Source organism: Monodon monoceros, unplaced genomic scaffold (assembly GCF_005190385.1).
Source record: "Monodon monoceros isolate NGI ecotype Baffin Bay Population unplaced genomic scaffold, NGI_Narwhal_1 Super_Scaffold_20, whole genome shotgun sequence".
In the NCBI taxonomy this organism is placed as follows: domain Eukaryota; kingdom Metazoa; phylum Chordata; class Mammalia; order Artiodactyla; family Monodontidae; genus Monodon; species Monodon monoceros.
Window position 1 is genome coordinate 84,508,987 of NW_021703777.1, and position 16,005 is coordinate 84,524,991.

The 16,005-nt window shown below is 36.5% G+C and overlaps 1 protein-coding gene across 2 annotated transcripts in view; it reads right to left on the reverse strand.

The window, feature by feature from the left end:
• Positions 1-375: 375 nt before the first annotated feature.
• Positions 376-16,005, reverse strand: part of TBC1D19 (TBC1 domain family member 19) — a 156,222-nt gene continuing 140,592 nt past the window's right edge. Inside the window, exons 16-19 of one of the 2 annotated variants that reach the window (XM_029235523.1) lie at positions 14,718-14,809; positions 7,246-7,361; positions 1,822-1,892; positions 376-805 (exon numbers count right to left, since the gene is read on the reverse strand). In XM_029235523.1, coding sequence (XP_029091356.1) covers positions 731-805; positions 1,822-1,892; positions 7,246-7,361; positions 14,718-14,809 — 354 coding nt within the window. In that variant the 3' untranslated portion in view covers positions 376-730. The remainder of the gene's footprint in view (positions 806-1,821; positions 1,893-7,245; positions 7,362-14,717; positions 14,810-16,005) is intronic. The other variant, XM_029235522.1, reaches the window with a different exon arrangement.

Consider the following 16,005-nt stretch of genomic DNA (forward strand, 5'->3'; position numbering starts at 1 on the left):
TCTTTGTAAACTTCCAAAGTAATGGAATCTGGCAACAGATCTCAGCAGTGTCAAGTCTTCTAACTAAGGGATGGAAGGTTGAGAAATTTAAAGGGATCATTCTATTTTCTTTTTTCAGAAAGTGATGAATAAAACTGTCAGGTGGAGACAACTGTATTTGGCCTTCCCCAATAGAGGGAGAAATAAAATGGAGAGGGATCTAGATCTCTGATGAGAGAAAAGTTGTTAAAAACGCCAAAGTACATTTGAATTCCCACTTAAAAGCATTATCTTTTTCAAGTCTTCCCACATCCTACCCCACCCCTGGCTTTGAGTGAAATGCAATTTATAAGACAAAATGATTCATTATCTAGAGATAAATTTACAAGCTGACATAAGAGAACTGTCCCAGAGGCTACATTACCTATTCAAGTTTATTACAGTATCTTTAGTTCTTATTGCATATATTGTTACATGCCTTTTACAAGCCAGGGTTATCTATGCTATATATGCTCAATTTAGCAGAAGTTATATCTACTGCTTCTCTCTTGAAAATCAGCAGCATGCAGTGCAATACGTGGTGTGCAGAGTTGTTTCAAAAAGTGAAAAACTACTTAGGTTTAACTGAGGAGGAACATGATCTTTATTGGCTTATATGCAAAGTTTAATTTTGGTTTTATGCAGAGTTTGCATAGTTCATGATTACTTTCTAATGAAAAACTAGATGTGTTGTCAGTGACCTTGAAGAAGATCAGGTGACAGTAGCAAACAGAAAAATTTGAAGAAGAGGCATAACTTTTAAAGTAGAAAGGTCAGCAAGAACTGCCTGAAACAAAAAACAAAAGGAATGATTAATATCGGCATTCTGATCAGCAAAGTGAAGCCTATGAAATAAACACAGAAACACCTTTACAATGTAATTCTGATATCAACACACTCTAAGTTCTTCAGATTGGTCCCAAATCTCTGTACTGAAGCTACAACCTTCTTTCTCTTTTCTGAACATCTTAATGTTAGAACATGTGCAAAATACTCAAATGTGCAGTAGAAAATAATCTGGACTTTAGTCTTGAGCCTTCTTCAAATATACAAGGTAGCATGAGTTTATAAGAGGTCTAACATTTCAACTTGCTTCTATAAATAAACGTACATTATGAATCCTAGTCCCATTATACTAAGGAGTAACTGACTTTAGGAAATCACTTTAAGATGGAACTAATGTTTACTCAGTTGCAAGATGCATAATAAACATCCTCTTCCCTTTAAACAAAGAATGTAGGCAGCTATTTTAAGGATAAAATTTACATTTCTATGAGAGATAACAAATAGAGTAATATTGTAAGCCACTATTTAATTGAACCATGCTTCAGGTGTAAGATATACTACTGAAAAGAAACGAGCTCTAAATAATTAACCCACAACTAAAAATAAACAAAAAGCCCATGTATCTCTACTATATCATCCAAATACATGCTGTTTAATTCTTTCAACTAGTTTGTCTTTGTTCTATGAGCATAACACATGGATGTGAACAATTATAAGAAAATGCAACATAAGTCCCAATAGTTTCTATTAAAACTACTAGGTATCTTGTTTCCTGTAATGGTTATAGTGGTTTCCCATAATAATCTTGTTTATGACTCCTTCACAGGAATATTGTTTTCAAGTAATTAAGGAATTCTGAATACTTAATATTACTTAGCTCAAAACTTATGGGTTTTACCTAAGTTAAAAAATTAGTCTGCGAGTAATGTGTGTCCTATGCATCTGATACTAAAGTGCCCGAGCCTGGCAACCTCTCAGGAACTATTTCCATCCCATCTGAGTGAAACGTATCCTTACTTCAGCTGCAGCCAGTGATGTCACCTCCATCAGGTTCACTGCTCGGAAAGCAAACACAGCAGCTGCCAGGACTGGAAAAGAATGCACACTATTTCAACTGCTGGTCTGGTCTACTCATCAGCCAGACAATTTTACTGCTACGCCCACAACCCACGATGAGGGCTCAGAGTTAGTGCTTCACGACTGCATCCTGCATTCTGAGTTAAGGCCTTGTGATGAATGGAAATTGTCTCCTCTGGAGAACAGTGGCTTGATGGTGCAGTTTTGGGAAAAAGGGAAATTTTAGTGGTTTTAAAAAAGCCATTTTATAAATTGTTTCATACCTATAACTTCAATTGTAACAATTTTTAAATGGCATGAAGATCTAATGACTATCTTATAAATAAAGATTTATTTTGATGCAGGTGTTTCTTACTGATGCAATGGAGAGGCTTCTGAGAAGTTACATGCAGACTGAATTTTTAAATATATCAGATGACGTTTCATATGTATCAAGGAGGTATCCTGATAAAAATGTGGCAATAAAGTCTTTCCTTAAAAATATTTTTATACTATTTTGTTATATTTATATTTTTATGCTCATCATTGACTTTCTTAGAGTGTCATAAGTGGATACGTCTGTGGGGCGGGCTACCGTGGGATTGATCCTGACATTTACATTAATGTTGGCCACAGAAAAAGAAGTTGAAACTTTGAAAAGAAAATAAAGCAAACCATTATAGAACATCTTGAAGGTCAATAATATATACTGAGTAGAAAACATTTGGATTTTTGTTCCCATTAATCGTCTGCATATGAAAAGAGAGTAATGCTACATGCATTATGTCTTCTTATATAATCTACCACAAAACTTTGTGAAAGTGAATGAGTCATCATGAACAATGGAAGGACCATGTAATAGGTTCAGGCAACTCTGATAAGGAAACGGTACTGCCTGGAGGTGACTCTTGACTTCTCCCCATTTTTTTCATCCCCAGTAGTGGTAGTACATTTCCTAACCCAACATGCCCTTAAAGTTTAGGAAATGAATGGTAAGGAATCTTTAAAATGATTTGGAAGACTCGTTCCTAAGTATATTGCATAGATAATGCAAATGTTTTTTAAAATACATTTTTACTATGGAAGTAATAATAATGATAATAGCAGTTAATTCTAATACCAAAAATGAGTTAAGTACTATTGTTAGCCCCATTTTACTAATGTAGAAACTGAGGCACTGTGAGTTTGGATGACATATTCAGAGTCACACAGGTAGAAAATAGTAGTGACTACTCAACTCTGGCCCTAGAGCTCAAGCATTTAACCACTATGTGATGACATTTTTGAAATTGAAGGTAAGCAGTAATGACTCATCCCTGATATAGAAATCTGTGTGCTTTCCTAAGAATCACCTTCTCTTTTGTCTCTCAGAATAGTTTTCCCCTGGGATAAACCATAATGGAAAAGAATATAAAAAAGACTGTATATACATGTATAACTGAGTCACTTTGCTGTACAGAAGAAATTAACCCAACATTGTAAATAACTATACTTCAATTAAAAAAAAAAAAAGAATGGTTTTCCAGAGATGGCCTGAAGGACGATGCATGGTGGTCCTGGGCTCTGGACCACCTGATAGGGATCATGCCTATGGATTAGAAGTCAGGATCCAGGTCTTTTAATTTCCCCAGATAGAGGCCGAGTGACTGGGAAGCACAGGCATTTTTCGAGGGGACAACAGATTTTGGACAGTTTGTCAAAAAAAGCATTAGAACTAGTTAGGAAAATTCTGGGAGAAAAATACATGGTAGTGGTAAAACAAAATTTAAAAAGTCATCAGCTGGGATTATTTAATATGTAACAAGGGATATAAGAGACCTGGGGCAAAGAATTTACCCTTTAATTGAAATGGAGAAAACTTAAGTACCTAAAGTCCCTCAGCTTCCATTTTTACAAGAATATCAAAGAAAACCATTTCTGTGGACCAACAACTTCTTTATAGTTTTCTAATATCTGGAATCATATTTGAAAATGCAGACATTTTAGGAGCTAAGGGTTGTGGTCACTATTTCCTTTTTTGAGTATAATTTAACGGAGTTGGTGAAAGCTTGACAGGATGGTCAAATTTTCCGCTGTAGCAGGAAAGAGTTTTACATGGTGGGAAATATATAGTTTTTCCAAAGGTAGATAAGAGGGGGAATAAAAGAGTAGTTACTAATTGACTTCAGCATCCAAAATGCTTATGTGCTTACAACCTTTATTTATCTTGGTGTCACATCACAGAAGTTCCTTTCCGTCTGCTTCATGATTGCTTTGCCCAGTACTTCCTCACAGCAGGTTTATTTGCCAAGGAAAACAGGTCTATACTTTGGGATATTTTCTTTTTTAATTAAAAACAGTTTTTCTTTCTTTTCTTTTTCTTTTTTTTTTTTTGGCTGTGTTGGGTCTTCATTGCTGAGTGTGGGCTTTCTCTAGTCGCAGCGAGCTGGGGCTACTCTTTGTTGCAGTGCGCAGGCTTCTCATTGTGGTGGCTTCTCTTGTTGCGGAGCATGGGCTCTAGGCACGCGGGCTTCAGTAGTTGTGGCTCGCGGCCTCTAGAGTGCAGGCTCAGTAGTTGTGGCCCACGGGCTTAGTTGCTCCGCAGCACATGGGATCTTCCCAGACCAGGGCTCGAACCCGTGTCCCCTGCATTGGCAGGCGGATTCTTAACCACTGCGCCACCAGGGGAGTCCTGGGATATTTTCAACTGAAGTCATGCTTCATATGAAATACAGAAACTCAAATATTTACTTTTGGTCTTTTAAACTGTTCTCATTACTTTAATTTTAAGCAACTCTATCATGAACATTAAGACACCTATGCTTTAAACTGTTCTTCAAAAGGCCCTAATTAGTTCACAATTGAAACCAGTAATATTTACTAAAATATTTCGAAAGACTACATAAGCTCACTTGAGCAAAAAAGGTGGTCACAAAATATTCAGCCTCAAAAATGTATAAAATAATCAAAACTGACTTATATACACATCTACATGCAATTACCTACCCTATGGCTCTTTATCTGAATTCCATGGTAGGAATTCCCATTAGTCTAATTCCATTTCTAGATGTTCTACAATTCTTCTCTGTTGATTTCTTTTTTTAAAATAAATTTATTTATTTGTTTATTTTTACTTTTGGCTGTGTTGGGTCGTTGTTTCGATGTGCAGGCTTCTCACTGCAGTGGCTTCTCTTGTTGCAGAGCATGTGGGCTCTAGGCGCAGGGGCTCAGTAGTTGTGGCGCTTGGGCTTAGTTGCTCCGCAGCATGTGGGATCTTCCTGGACCAGGTATCAAACCTGTGTGCCCTGCACTGGCAGGTGGATTCTTAACCACTGTGCTACCAGGGAAGCCCCTCTGTTGATTTTTTAAAAACACTCAGAGAAAGTGAATGGATGCAATAGTGTGAACTGCATTTCTACCTATACATCAATAACTTTTTAATTACTGTATTAAGCTTACAGCAAAGTACGTGGCTTAGAGCAAATGCAGCATTCAACATTCATTTCTCTTTCACTTCAGTTTGCTGAGGGGTGATAAGTCACAGAATGGGAGACTTTACATTGGAAGACGCTTTGAAGGTCTTCCAATTCAACATTTCTTTCATGATAGAAAACCTCTTAACCCTTCAGATGACAGTTAAAAAGCCCATTCTACTTTTGGAAAGTCCTAATTATTAGAAAGTACTTTCTAATACTGAGCCCATTTCTTTAACATGCTCTAATGTTTTCTGAAATGATACAAAAAGCTACATACAATACTCTTCAAAATTTATGCCCTACCCAGAAGAGTTACTTGGTAGAAAATCTAAAATCCTGTTACCTGAGAAATGGTAGCAAAAAACAATACTACTTAGCCTGGAAAATAGAAGACTTTGAGGAAAGGAGGGGGTGAGAGAGTAGAAAAAACATGATGATGATCCTGGTTTAACAGTAGTACATTCTAACAAGTTATATTATCCAGGGACTTCCCTGGCGGTCTAGTGGTTAAGACCCCATGCTTCCACTGCAGGGGTTTGATCCGTGGTGGGGGAACTAAGATCCCACACACCATGCAACGTGGCCAAAAAAAAAAAAAAGTTATATTATCCAGAAATGAAATGGGTTACTTGGTATGACAGGGATTATCCAACACTGAATATTCAGAAACAGGATAAGGACTGCCTGTTAGAAATATTTAAAAGAAGTTATACCTGATGACCTCTAGGATTCCCTTTTGTCTCTAGATTGTATGTATCACTACCATTCAGCCAAAAGAGGTGATGGCAGACCAGTTTTTCCTAACTCATATTTGGACGGGCTTTAAAAACAACTGAGATAGAAGGATACTGGGAGTTGTTAAAAACCCCAGTAAATGATATCTCTCATTATACCAGGGGCAACATTTATCTTCATGGTACTTTATCATTACCTCAATTTTCCTTTTCAAAATGCCACCTAATTACTCGAACTTTCAGCATTCAAAAATATGTTAATATGGTACCTAGAGAATCTTCTGCAAGAAAAGGGTCATCAATTAAGCATTATTTCCAAATGGCCCAGAGAGGCGTCTTTACAATGCTATCACTGGGTAAAGATTAAATAATTTGTTCAATGTCACAAAACTGGAGAAGGTTGGAACCAGCATTCTCTGCTCTCCATGTGAAAACCCTGTAATACTTATTTGAATTCCCTGATAATTTCAATGATAAAAATAATTGAGTCGATTTTACACACAGAGAAGCAAAATAATATAATAAGAAATCTGTGCCCTATGTGTTATCACACAGTTGCCCTCTGTGTATATCTGTTGTAAGAACTTAATTATTAAATAAGAGATAGATTTGTGGCTTTCTGAAAAAAAGATGAATTTCTTTTTGGCTTAAGAGAATATGTAAAAGGGGAAACTCAGTTACCAGGGCAGGAGTCAGAGACTGTTAGCAACAAGGAAAAGGTTTTGAGTTCAGTATAAACTAGTCCAGAAGAGCTGAGATTTCAACTATGCAGGGAGGCTCAGCAGTCTCAGTTTGGATTCTAGGTAGTAGTTGAGAAAGGGCACAGAACAGGACACTAAGGTAGTCACAGGAGTCAGGAAAAGAACAGAAGTATACCTACACTCTGCTGTGCAAACCTCACAGGTGCTGAGACTGTAAGCCCTGGCTGGATTAAAAGCAGGGGAGGGGAGCTGGACATTCCTAGAAGCGACGAAAAAAGACTAGGAATAGACGTGATGGGCAGTTATGCAGACATATTTAGATTGCAGAATCTCAGTGCTTGTCTTCTAAGGCAGATACATCTACTAAATGTTCATGAATTAGAAATGACAGACAACTGTAGAATTAAATTCCAATTACAGATGGTGAATGTCAGAAAGGAAAGGGGCTTTACTATAAAAAGAGCATGTGTTTTACAAACAAGCACTTACTCTTACCAGCAAGAATTTCCAGAGAGTTGTACCCTAGGATTCTATCCCACAGAAGCAAGAGTTGATCTGTAGCTAAGTATCCAGAAAAAGCTCGAACCATCCATTTAAATGATATGCGAAGTCTGTAAGCAAAGAAAAGAAAGAAATTTTACCAGTGGAATTTTTTCTTGTCAAGAAGCAGTATCAGAAGAACTCAACCAGTTCCATTATTAGGTAACCCCTTTGTGGGTCTGAAAAATCACATGGGCATTTAAAACTCAAGCACTCTACATATATACAATGGAATACTACTCAGCCATAAAAAAGAATGAAATAATGCCATTTGCAGCAACATGGGTGGACCTAGTGATTATCATACCAAGTGAAGGAAGTCAGAAAGAGAAAGACAAATACCACATGAAATCACTTATATGTGGAATCTAAAATATGACACAAATGAACTTATGTATGAAACAGAAACAGGCTCACAGACATAGAAAACAGACTTGTGGTTGCCAAGGGGGATGCGGGAGAGATAGATGGGGAGTTTGGGATTAGCAGATGCAAACTATTATGGTATTGAATGGATAAACAACAAGGTCCTACTGCTGTAGGTCCTACTGTTCCTACAAGGAACTATATTCAATATCCTGTGATAAACCATAATGGAAAGAATATGAAAAACAATGTATGTATACGTATAACTGAAACACTGCTGTGATTAACACAACATTGTAAATCAACAATACTTCAATAAAATAAATTAAAAAAAACTCAAATACTCTATTAAAAGCTGTAAAAAGTGCAATGGTGAGAAACCATGAGTCCTCAAATTAGTGGTCTCAAAAGCATTAAGAGGGCTTCCCTGGTGGCGCAGTGGTTGAGAGTCCACCTGCCAATGCAGGGGACATGGGTTCATGCCCCGGTCCGGGAAGATCCCACATGCCGCGGAGCGGCTGGGCCCGTGAGCCATGGCCGCTGAGCCTGTGTGTCTGGAGCCTGTGCTCCACAACAGGAGAGGCCACAACAGTGAGAGGCCCGCATACAGCAAAAAAAAAAAAAAAGCATTAAGAGAAAGAATTATATTCCTGGGTCCTACTTTATGTTATAGTTCATTCTTTAGAAAACTCACTTCTACATTCTGTTTTTCAGGGTGTGTACTAATTAGCTATCAGTGAGGTGATCTTATAGTCTTAACAGTTCCAGGCAAGCCTAGAACATTTGAATTTTCATTCAAGATTCTTGAAAGAGCTTGATAGCTGCATGTTTTTCCAATTCAATAGATTATATTCCTACATTTCACTCAAATGGCTACAAAGGATGAAAAAAGACAAAGAAAACTAGTTTTAAAGCTATAGGGGGACTTCCATAGTGGCACAGTGCATAAGAATCCGCCTGCCAATGCAGGGACACAGATTCGATCCCTGGTCTGGGAAGGTCCCACATGCCACGGAGCAGCTAAGCCCATGCCTCAAACCACTGAGCCTGCACTTTAGAGCCCGCGAGCCACAACTATTGAGCCCATGCACCTAGAGCCCGTGCTCTGCAACAAGAGAAGCCACCACAAGGAGAAGCCCGCGCACCGCAATGAAGAGCAGCTCCTGCTCACCGCAACTAGAGAAAGCCTGCGCACAGCAACAAAGACCCAACGCAGCTAAAAATAAAAAATAAAATTAAATCTTTAAAAAAGGAAAAGCTATAAGGGACCTTAGAAATAAACCTCTGATTTGAAACCCTTAGCTTTATAGAGGAGGTCATCAGAACTCTGAAAAATCAACCAGAAAATTCAATTAAATTCTATTTTGCAAAAAAAAAAAAAAGTCCTAAGAAGTATGAGATCCTACTGTTTCATAAACAGGTTATGTTACAATAACAATTTATCTCTAGAATCAGGAAACAAACTCTTTGGCTTTGGTGCCTGAAGAGATTAAATAGTCTCTCAATTTCTGTACTATCTATTGGCAATTAAACATCACTTGACTGCCCCTGAGAGGTTCTAGCCAAATTCTTTGTTAAAATTGTTATATAGATAAATATCTGTACTTTTTCTTAAAAGAGAAAATGGGATTGAGAGATTACCTTTGTTGGTGTCACATTAACTTTTCTTGAGACTGAAAAAGGACCCCCACGTTTCAGAAATTCCTCAATACTAGGTAACTATTGTTCTAATATAACAAAGTACATGTAGGCAGTAGTATTGATAAATCAAGATTTTTGGTTGGTTTTAGAATATCTGCTTATAGATGCCAAAGAAACTTTTAGCCACCAATTATTTTAAATTTAAATAATTTACTAACTTTTAAGCCTCAATTATTAACTTCAACTAGTTTCATTTTACTGGATCTCTCAGTGTCTTATTAGAACAACAGCACCACACATCATGCCTTCTGCTCCCTAGTATACAGCACAGATTCAATTTCTTAGAAATACAGTTTATTGAGGTATAATTTATGTATAGTAGAATTTGCCCTTACTAATGCACAACTCTGAGTTTTGTTAAGAACCAAATGGAAATTTTAGAACTGATAAAAACAACAAAAACAATAACAACAACAACAACAAAACAACCCTCACTGGATGGATCCAATAGCAAAATGGAAATAACCATTGAGAGAGCCAGTGAATTTAAACATAAATCAATAGAAGTGTCCAATCTGAACTACAGAGTAAAAAGGATTGAAAACAAAATGAACAGAGCTTCAGGAAGCTGTGAGATAAGACTAAAAGTTTTAATATTTGTGTCCCAGAAGAAAAGGATAATGAGTGTGGTGCAGAAAAAAATATTTGAAGAAATAATGGTTGAAAACTTCCTAAATTTGGCAAAAGAAATAAGCCTCAAATTCAAGATGTTAAGCAAACCCTAAACAGGATAAACCCAAGAAATCCATGTCCAGATACATCATAATCAAACTGCTAAGATCTAAAGACAAAGATCTTGACAGCAGCCACAGAAAAACAATAATTGATATTATTTCTTCCTGACGTGTTTTGTAGAATTTGCCCATGAAACCCTCCAGGCCTGGAGCTTATTTGAAAGTAGAAGGGATAAATTAAAGATGTATATTGTAAATCCTAGGGCACTGTTATAGACTGAATGCTTGTGTCCCCACTCCCACCCCCAAATTCATATATTGAAATTACCCCCCAATGTGATGGTATTAGGAAAGAGGTGTGTGGCCTTTGGAAGTTAATTAGCATTAGATAAAGTTATGAAGGTAGGTCCTCATGTTTGGGATTAGTGCCTTCATAAGAGTCATGTGAGAGCTTCTTTTTCTTCTCTGCTCTCCATCATGTGAGGATACAATGAGAAGCAGTCTGCAACTTAGAAGAAGGTCCTCTGGAGCTCAACCATGCTAGCAACCTGATCTTAGACTTCCAGTCTCCAAAACTGTGAGAAATAAATTTCTGTTGTTTATAAGCCATACAGTTTACGGTAATTTGTTATAGCAGACTGAACTAAGACAGACATTTATCAAAATATATTTTTAGAAAGGTATAGATAATAATCCACTGGAGATAAAATGGAGTAAAAAATTATTCAACTCGAAAGTAGGCAGGAGGGGAACTTCACTGGTGGTCCAGTGGTAAAGAATCCACCTTACAATGCAGGGGACACAGGTTCAATCCCTGGTCAAGGAACGAATATCCCACATGCTGTGGGGCAACTAAGTCCACGTGCTACAACTACTGAGCTCATGCGCCTCAACTAGAGCCTGTGTGCCACAAACTACAGAGCCCACATGCTCTGGAACCTGCATGCCACAACTACAGAGCCCACCTGCCCTGGAGCCTGCGCGCCACAACTAGAGAAGAGAAAACCTGCATTCCATGACTAGAGAGAAGCCCGCATGCTGCAACAAAAGATCCTGTATGCCTTGATGAAGATCCTGTGTGCCGCAACTAAGACCCAATGCAGCCAAAAATAAAGAAAATAAATAAATTAAAAACAAACAAACAAACAAACAAAAGTAGGCAGGAGGGACTTCCTTGGTGGTCCAGTAGTTGAGAATCCGCCTTTCAATGCAGGGGACATGGGTTTGATCCCTGGACAGGGAACTAAGATCCCACATGCTGCGGGGCAACTAAATCCCTGCACCACAACTAGAGAGAAGCCTGCATGCTGCAATGAAAGATCCCGTGTGCTACAACTAAGACCCGATGTGGCCATAAATAAATAAATAAATATTAAAAAAAAAAAAAGTAGGCAGGAAAAGAGGACAAAAAGAATAAAGAGCACATGGGACAAACAAAAAAATGTCTATCAAGATAGTAAATAATATCAATTGATATTATTTTAATCCCATAATATCAATTACATTAAATGTAAATGGAATAAACACACCAATTAAAAGACAAACTGCCACACTGAATGACCCAAGTATACTTCTGACAAGAAAGCCATCTGAAAAGTAAAGACATTGATAATCAATACATTAAAAGTAAAAAGACAGAAAAGAATACACTATACAAATTGTAATAAAAAGAAAGCTGGAATGGCCATATCAGACATAGTAGATTTATTGCTAGGAAAAGACATTACATAATGATAAAAAGATCAATTCTCCTAAAAACAGAGTCAAATACATGAAGTAAAAATATATATAGCAATGCAGAAATAAAAAGACAAATTCACAATTATAATTGGAGACTCTAACACTTCTTTCTCAATAATCAATAGAAAAAGTAGACAGAAAATTAACAAGTGTATAGAAGTCTTGAACATTATCAACAAGCTTGACTTGATTACCACTTACAGAACATTCTGCTCAACACTAGCAGCATACAAATTCTTTTCAAGTGTACATGGAAGATTCATCAAGATAGATCATATTCTGGGTCATAAAACAAACTGTGACACATTTAAAAGAACTAAAATCTTATGAAGCACATTGTCTAACTGTAACAGAATTACAATAGAAATCAATAACGGAAAGACATAATATCTTTCCCAATATTTAGAAATTAAACATGCAGTTTTATATAAACTATGGTTAAAGAGGAAGTCACAAGAGAAATTAAGGAACATTTTGAATTGAATGAAAGTGAAAACATAACACATCAAAATTTGTTGAGTGGAGGTAAAGCAGTGCTTTGAGGGCAATTTATAACATTATTGCTTACATTAGAAAAGAAGAAATGTCTCAAATTAATTATCTAAATTTCACCTTAAACAAGTAGAAAGACAAGACCAAAACAAAACTAAAGCAAGTATACAGAAGGAAATAACAAATAAAAGAGCATAGGGCTTCCCTGGTGGCGCAGTGGTTGAGAGTCCACCTGCCGATGCAGGGGACATGGGTTTGTGCCCCGGTCCGGGAAGATCCCACATGCCACGGAGCAGCTAGGCCCATGAGCCATGGCCACTGAGCCTGCGCGTCTGGAGCCTGTGCTCCGCAACGGGAGAGGCCACAACAGTGAGAGGCCCGCATACAGCAAAAAAAAAAAAAAAAAAAAAAAGAGCATAACTCAATGAAACTGAAAATAGAAAAACAAAATCAATGAAACCAAAAGCTGATTCTTTCAAAGAAGAATAAAATTAATAAACCTCTGGCCAGAATAATCAAGGAAGAGAAACAAGATACAAATATCAATCTCAGGAATGAGAGTGGTAATGTCACTCTGATTCTATAGATATTGAAAGGCTAATTAAGAATTATTATGGAATATTATGAATAATTTATGTCCATAAATATGATAACAGATAAAATGCACTAAGTACTCAAGAAGGAGATATCCTGAAGAGTCCTATATCTAGTAAAAAAATTAAATTCTAAATTAAAAACCTTCCAATAGCATTAGTTTTAATTCATGAAAGCCTTTTAATAATTGATTTCTAGCCTGATAATTAAATTTTTATATTTTCTCTTGCATCAGAATTTTAATGTTTATCATAATTCACTGAAATAAATTTGTTCCTTTTAATGATTAAAGTGTATAAATAGACTAGAAAAAAATCAGGATTTTAGCTTCTAGCAATAAAAGAAATGTCTTCACTCTAGTAAGGAAAAGCATAGTTATATTCAAATATTCATTTTACAGTAGTAAAATAAAGGTCAGTTTACCACAAGAAAAAATGACTTGTATGTAATATAAAATATTTCTGCCATATTCTTGTTTTATAATATTAATTATTAATAAAATCCTGTTTTTTTTTTTTGTTTTTTTTTTTTTTTGCGGTACGCGGGCTTCTCACTGTTGTGGCCTCTCCCATTGCGGAGCACAGGCTCTGGACACGCAGGCTCAGCGGCCATGGCTCACGGGCCTAGCCGCTCCGCGGCATGTGGGATCTTCCCGGACCAGGGCACGAACCCGTGTCCCCTGCATCGGCAGGCGGACTCTCAACCACTGCGCCACCAGGGAAGCCCCTAAAATCCTGTTTTTTAATGTCTACAAAAGAAAGAGTGCTACCTAGGTGTTATCAACGGATGATATGAGGTGTTGTTTTATAAATGGCATTTCTAAGATCTAAAATGTCTGAAATTCGATGGTGATTTTAGAATGGAGATATACATGTATATATATATGGAGATATATATGTATATATACATATATATATATCAATATATAAACATATACATATTCAATCTTTAAACAACTCCATGAGGTAGGAATTCCCTTGATTTTAAAGATGAATAAATTAAATTATCTTGACTTAATGAAAGAAATTGAGGCTTAGGTAAATTAAATAATTTTATCAGGATTTTATAGTTTAGTAGAGATAGAATTTGAATCTGGGTCTGTCTCTTAAACCCACCCACCCACTCATCCATCGGCTATGGATTCTATTTCCCATTAACTACTTTCGTGGTCTCAAAGAGTTAGTGTTCCTTTCAAATATGTCCTTATATAGGAGAAAATGGTTACACAGAAAGGAAGACAGTAACAAAACACTGATAAATCATTTGGAAATTTCTGTTGCCTTAAGACACTGTTAATTAAAAAAGAGAAAAGAGAACCAATAATAATGAGGTCCACAGGTACCCTACATATTCACTGATAACTCATATTGAGATAAATGAACAAAAATTCAAGCTTTTGTAAGAAAAAATCACAGTGTACAACCATTGGTAAATAATCGATCTAGATTCCTTTAATGAAAGCCAGCAAACTTTAACTTTTCTGTCTTTCATAAGTTGTTTTCTGATAAATTTGGCCTAAACTGACTTAATTTTAGTATTATCACATTTCTCAGGTAGTATTTGTTTCCACAAATTTTTGCCTCAGTTTGGCCAACACATTTCATTATGAATAGAAATTAGTTCTTTTAGTGATTCTTGTACCAAGCACAAAAATCCAAGCAAATAAGAATTTATTAGGATTTTGGTAAGTCTCCCAAGAATTTCTGGCACAATGTCGAGTTATAATTTACTACTTGATAATTATTGTTTTATTGGGGAGACTGTTAGTTTAATGTCTCTGAAAAATTACTGTATCTTTGATGATGAAAAAGAGCCTTCTGATATCAATTTATTCTTCAATTAGGAGAGAAAAATACTCACGGTTGAGCCCCAATTTCTCGCAGATGATAAAAGAGTTGGGGGAGATAAGTTTGAAGAAGAGTTTCAAACAGCAGACAGAGTGACACGATACCCTGGATACAATAATAAATCACAAGAGAAATGCATAATTTAGTATTTAAAAATGAACTCTGCCATTAAATTATTCAAATGGAAATGAGAAAAAGATTATCAATATAAATATTTTTTCCTTTTTAACAACGATAGGCTCCCCACGTAACCTGGCATGTAGTAATGTTAGGAATTCAAGGAAAACGTCATTTTATAGAAAAACCTGCTTCTCTGTAAGTCATATAGTATCACGTAGGCCCAGCAAAATTAGTTTTTTCTGGATGCATTCCAGTTTCCAGGTATTTCTCTGGTGTTATAGCCACACCTTTCACTTTCTCCTCCATATGTCCCTTCCCTTCCAGCTGTCTCACCCATCAGGGAAAATATTTCCTGCTTTTTTAACTCTTTCATTGAAATCCATCCCCAGAGAAAGACTGTTTGAAATTTGCATCAGGAAGTTATCAAACAAGAATGTTTGATTACTTAGTATAAGGATAACTTTTTAAAAAGCTGAAATCCACTTTTTTAAAAGGGCATTATCTGTAGAGTACAAAGTAGATGGTTTTTCAAGTGCATTTATTGCTTGACAACTCTGAATAAAGTCTTTCTTGCAGCTCAGCATTCCTCAGCGTTGATCTTTGTAAGGAAGTTTTAATCCTCTTTTTGAATTTCTAAAGAAATAAGGCTGTCATGGTTCCAAATAGTTAAGTCTGGCTGCAAGCCAGAAAAGGAGATGACTGCCTGTTAAGTCTTTATTTCACTGAATAAAGAAAGGGCAGAGGCAGGGCTGTCCCAGTCAATCAGCTAAATAAGGACACCTTAGGGTCAGCACAGATATAGAGAAGGCATATCCAGAGTTGCTCAGTGGCAAGCTTCAGTGGTCTGCACAGGGAAAACATCATGGGTATCTACCGGGCAGCCAGTTAAAAACAGTTTTTTGAAACTCTGAAGCATAAAATGGTACAGAATATGTGAGTAAGAAATCTGAGGCTAAGGATGAGTTATAAGAAAAAAGAATTATTAATATATTTTTGGTTATTCTAGATTAAATATTCATGCAATATAGGCATTAAATCAAGTTGTCTCAGAGAGAAGAAGCCCAAGATAATTGGCGGTACTTCATTTGTTCATCTGTGACATCCTGGATTTCTGTTATTTGCCTGCTTTCACTAGCAATGTATGAGAGCAACAGTGGAGACAGAGGAAGGTGGAACAGGAA